The following is a 2,599-nucleotide window of genomic DNA, read 5'->3' as shown; positions in this document are numbered from 1 at the left end:
AAGTTTAGAAAATAAAAAACGATGAAGTCTAATAATAACTTAATAAGTTTTTGATCATACCAGACCACATTTAAATGGAAAAATATGTACAATTGGCATCTAGATACTATGGCTTATCAATATAAGCGACCAAGTGGATGACCATATATGTTGTGAGCAACTTTTTGTTTGTTTTTTTTGGGTACTAAAATCATACAATAACACCAAATGTCAATAAAATATGTTTAAACAACACAAAATCCAAATTAAAATTTGATATATCGTATTCTACATCTCTTTTAAATTTACATTCTCTTGTGATGCCAACATTATTACATTACCATGTTATAACAAAACACAAGAATAGACATTTTCAAATGCATGCTTTATCATTGTAGGCAATAAATAATATAGGGGCCAATTCTAAAAGTTTCAAAACTAAAGGGACTTGAAGTGGAATTTAACAGCTTTTATAAACACGGATTTTTCGGAGTGGATGAGATCGAGACGATTGATACGTAGGTCTGCAGCAGACTCGACGACGCAAAGATTCTGCAACTCCATTCCCGCCCTTTGCGTTCGAGGTTCGTAGAATCACACATAAATACACACACAATCACATCGATACTTATACGTTTTAGGTGTCTGTATATGTTGATTTTACGAATTTATCTGTTTATTGTATTGACAATTGAAAACCCTAGGTCAACTATCATCAAGGAATTTCAATTCCTTTAGTTCCTAATTCAGTTGATCAAATTAAGACCCTAGTTTCTTTCAAATCATCGGAGTTGTTTGTTATATGGATTTGGATCTTTTCAAGAAGAGCTTGGATTCGGATATCGTGAAGAAGAGTTTGGATTACACTCGAAAGAGAAAGAAATGGATTCTTCTCATCGGAGCGTTAGGGCTTTCAAGTTACGGAGCTTTTAGGGTTTACAACTCACCTTCTGTGGTGAAGAAGAGGGAGAGATTCGCAAAGGTTTTAGGCTCGTTAGCTTCAATCGCTGAATTACTTGGTGATTCCGCAGAGACAATAGGAGTCGTTTCAAAGGACTTGAAAGAATTCATACAATCTGATTCAGACGAAATCCCAAACAGTCTGAAGCAATTGTCGAAAATCACAAGATCCGATGAAGTTTCAGAATCTATCATCACTGTTACAAGAGCTTTAACTGTGGGAATCATACGAGGCTACAAAGTTGGGGAAAGCAAATCCGATCCAGGTAACAGTTTTTCAGATAGAGCTTTAGATAAACTCTTTTCTCCTTCTGGATCTGGTTTCGCCTCCATTGTTGTTGGAAGTTTCGCTAAGAACATGGTCATGGCAATTTACACCGGAAATGGAAACGAATCAAACACCTCAGGAATCTCCGAAACTTCAACCTCTATCCAGAAATTTGTCGATGTAATAGCAGAAGAGAAATGCAAGAAACTAATCGGCGATTGCATCCAACAATTCGTAAGCACATTAGTCACAGTTTACCTCGATAAAACCATGGATGTAAACCCATACGAACAAATCCTCTCAGGTTTCACAAACCCTAAACACGAAGAAAAAGCAAGAGACCTCTTAACTTCCTTCACCAATGGAGCAATCGAAACACTCGTAAGAACATCCCACCAAGTGATTACAAATCCAGATGCAAAAGGAAAAGAACTCGTTTTAAACGGAATCAAACCAAGAAAAAGTCAAAGCAATTCAGGGTTTGTTCACAAGATCTCTTCAACTTTAGCAGTTCCAAGTAACAGAAAGCTTGTTCTCGATGTAACTGGGCGTGTGACATTTGCAACTGTAAGATCTTTCCTGGAGTTTTTCTTGGATCAATTATCATCAGGTATGAAAAGAAAAGTTGATGGAGTTCATGATGAAGCCATTGATAAAGGGCGTGAAGTTTACAGGTATGTGAGTACAAAATCATATACTGTTATGACTATTTGTCTTTCTGTGTGGTTGCATGTGTTAAGTAGTCCATGGAGTTTTTCATCTACATAATTGTGGTATGAAATGATGAAAAATGAAATTCTTTAGCTTGAATTTAATCAATTTATACGAGATACAATACATGATTATATGTATATATTTGTTAATTGAACAGAATGTACTCATTCTATATAATGTAGTAATTTCATCTTGATATAGTGTTGAATGTTAGGGTTCTTGTTTTGAACATTGGAATTTGATAGATTGTTTGTATGTGCACATGTTTGATTTGGACTATAATTGAAACAATTATCAAACTTATGGACTCATTTGTTAAAAAATAAGTTGGAATTAGAGTGCAAACTTTTGTCAAACACGTGGACCATTTATGTAATTTATTGTATTTTTTTTATTAGGACTATAATTGAAACAACTACCAAAATTTTGGACACATTTGTTAAAAAAATAAGTTGGAATTAGGGTGCACACTTTTGACAAACACATAATCCATTTGTATAATTTAACTATTTTACTCTATTTTTTTATAAGGAACATAATCGACACAACTATCAAACTTTTGGACTAATCTGTTAAAAAAATGTACTTTGTATAGTTTTCTCTCAAAAGGCTTGAGAGAGTATACCGAAAGAAATATTAACAAAAATAAGAGTTTCAAAAAAAAAAAAATAGGAATTT

General features: G+C 33.7%; 1 protein-coding gene across 1 annotated transcript; it reads left to right on the top strand.

The window, feature by feature from the left end:
• Positions 1 to 473: 473 nt before the first annotated feature.
• Positions 474 to 2,121, top strand: LOC145036992 (protein PHLOEM PROTEIN 2-LIKE A10-like). The gene is made up of 2 exons (XM_078985529.1): positions 474 to 563; positions 684 to 2,121. The coding sequence occupies exon 2, from the start codon at positions 782 to 784 to the stop codon at positions 1,973 to 1,975; it is 1,194 nt and encodes a 397-aa protein (XP_078841655.1). The 5' UTR covers positions 474 to 563; positions 684 to 781; the 3' UTR covers positions 1,976 to 2,121.
• Positions 2,122 to 2,599: the final 478 nt, after the last annotated feature.

The sequence above is a fragment of the Lactuca saligna genome, chromosome 3 (assembly GCF_052625555.1).
Source record: "Lactuca saligna cultivar CGN05327 chromosome 3, ASM5262555v1, whole genome shotgun sequence".
Taxonomy (NCBI): Eukaryota; Viridiplantae; Streptophyta; class Magnoliopsida; order Asterales; family Asteraceae; genus Lactuca; species Lactuca saligna.
The sequence above is the reverse complement of the archived record's forward strand: the minus strand, read 5'-3'. Positions and strand labels throughout refer to the sequence as shown.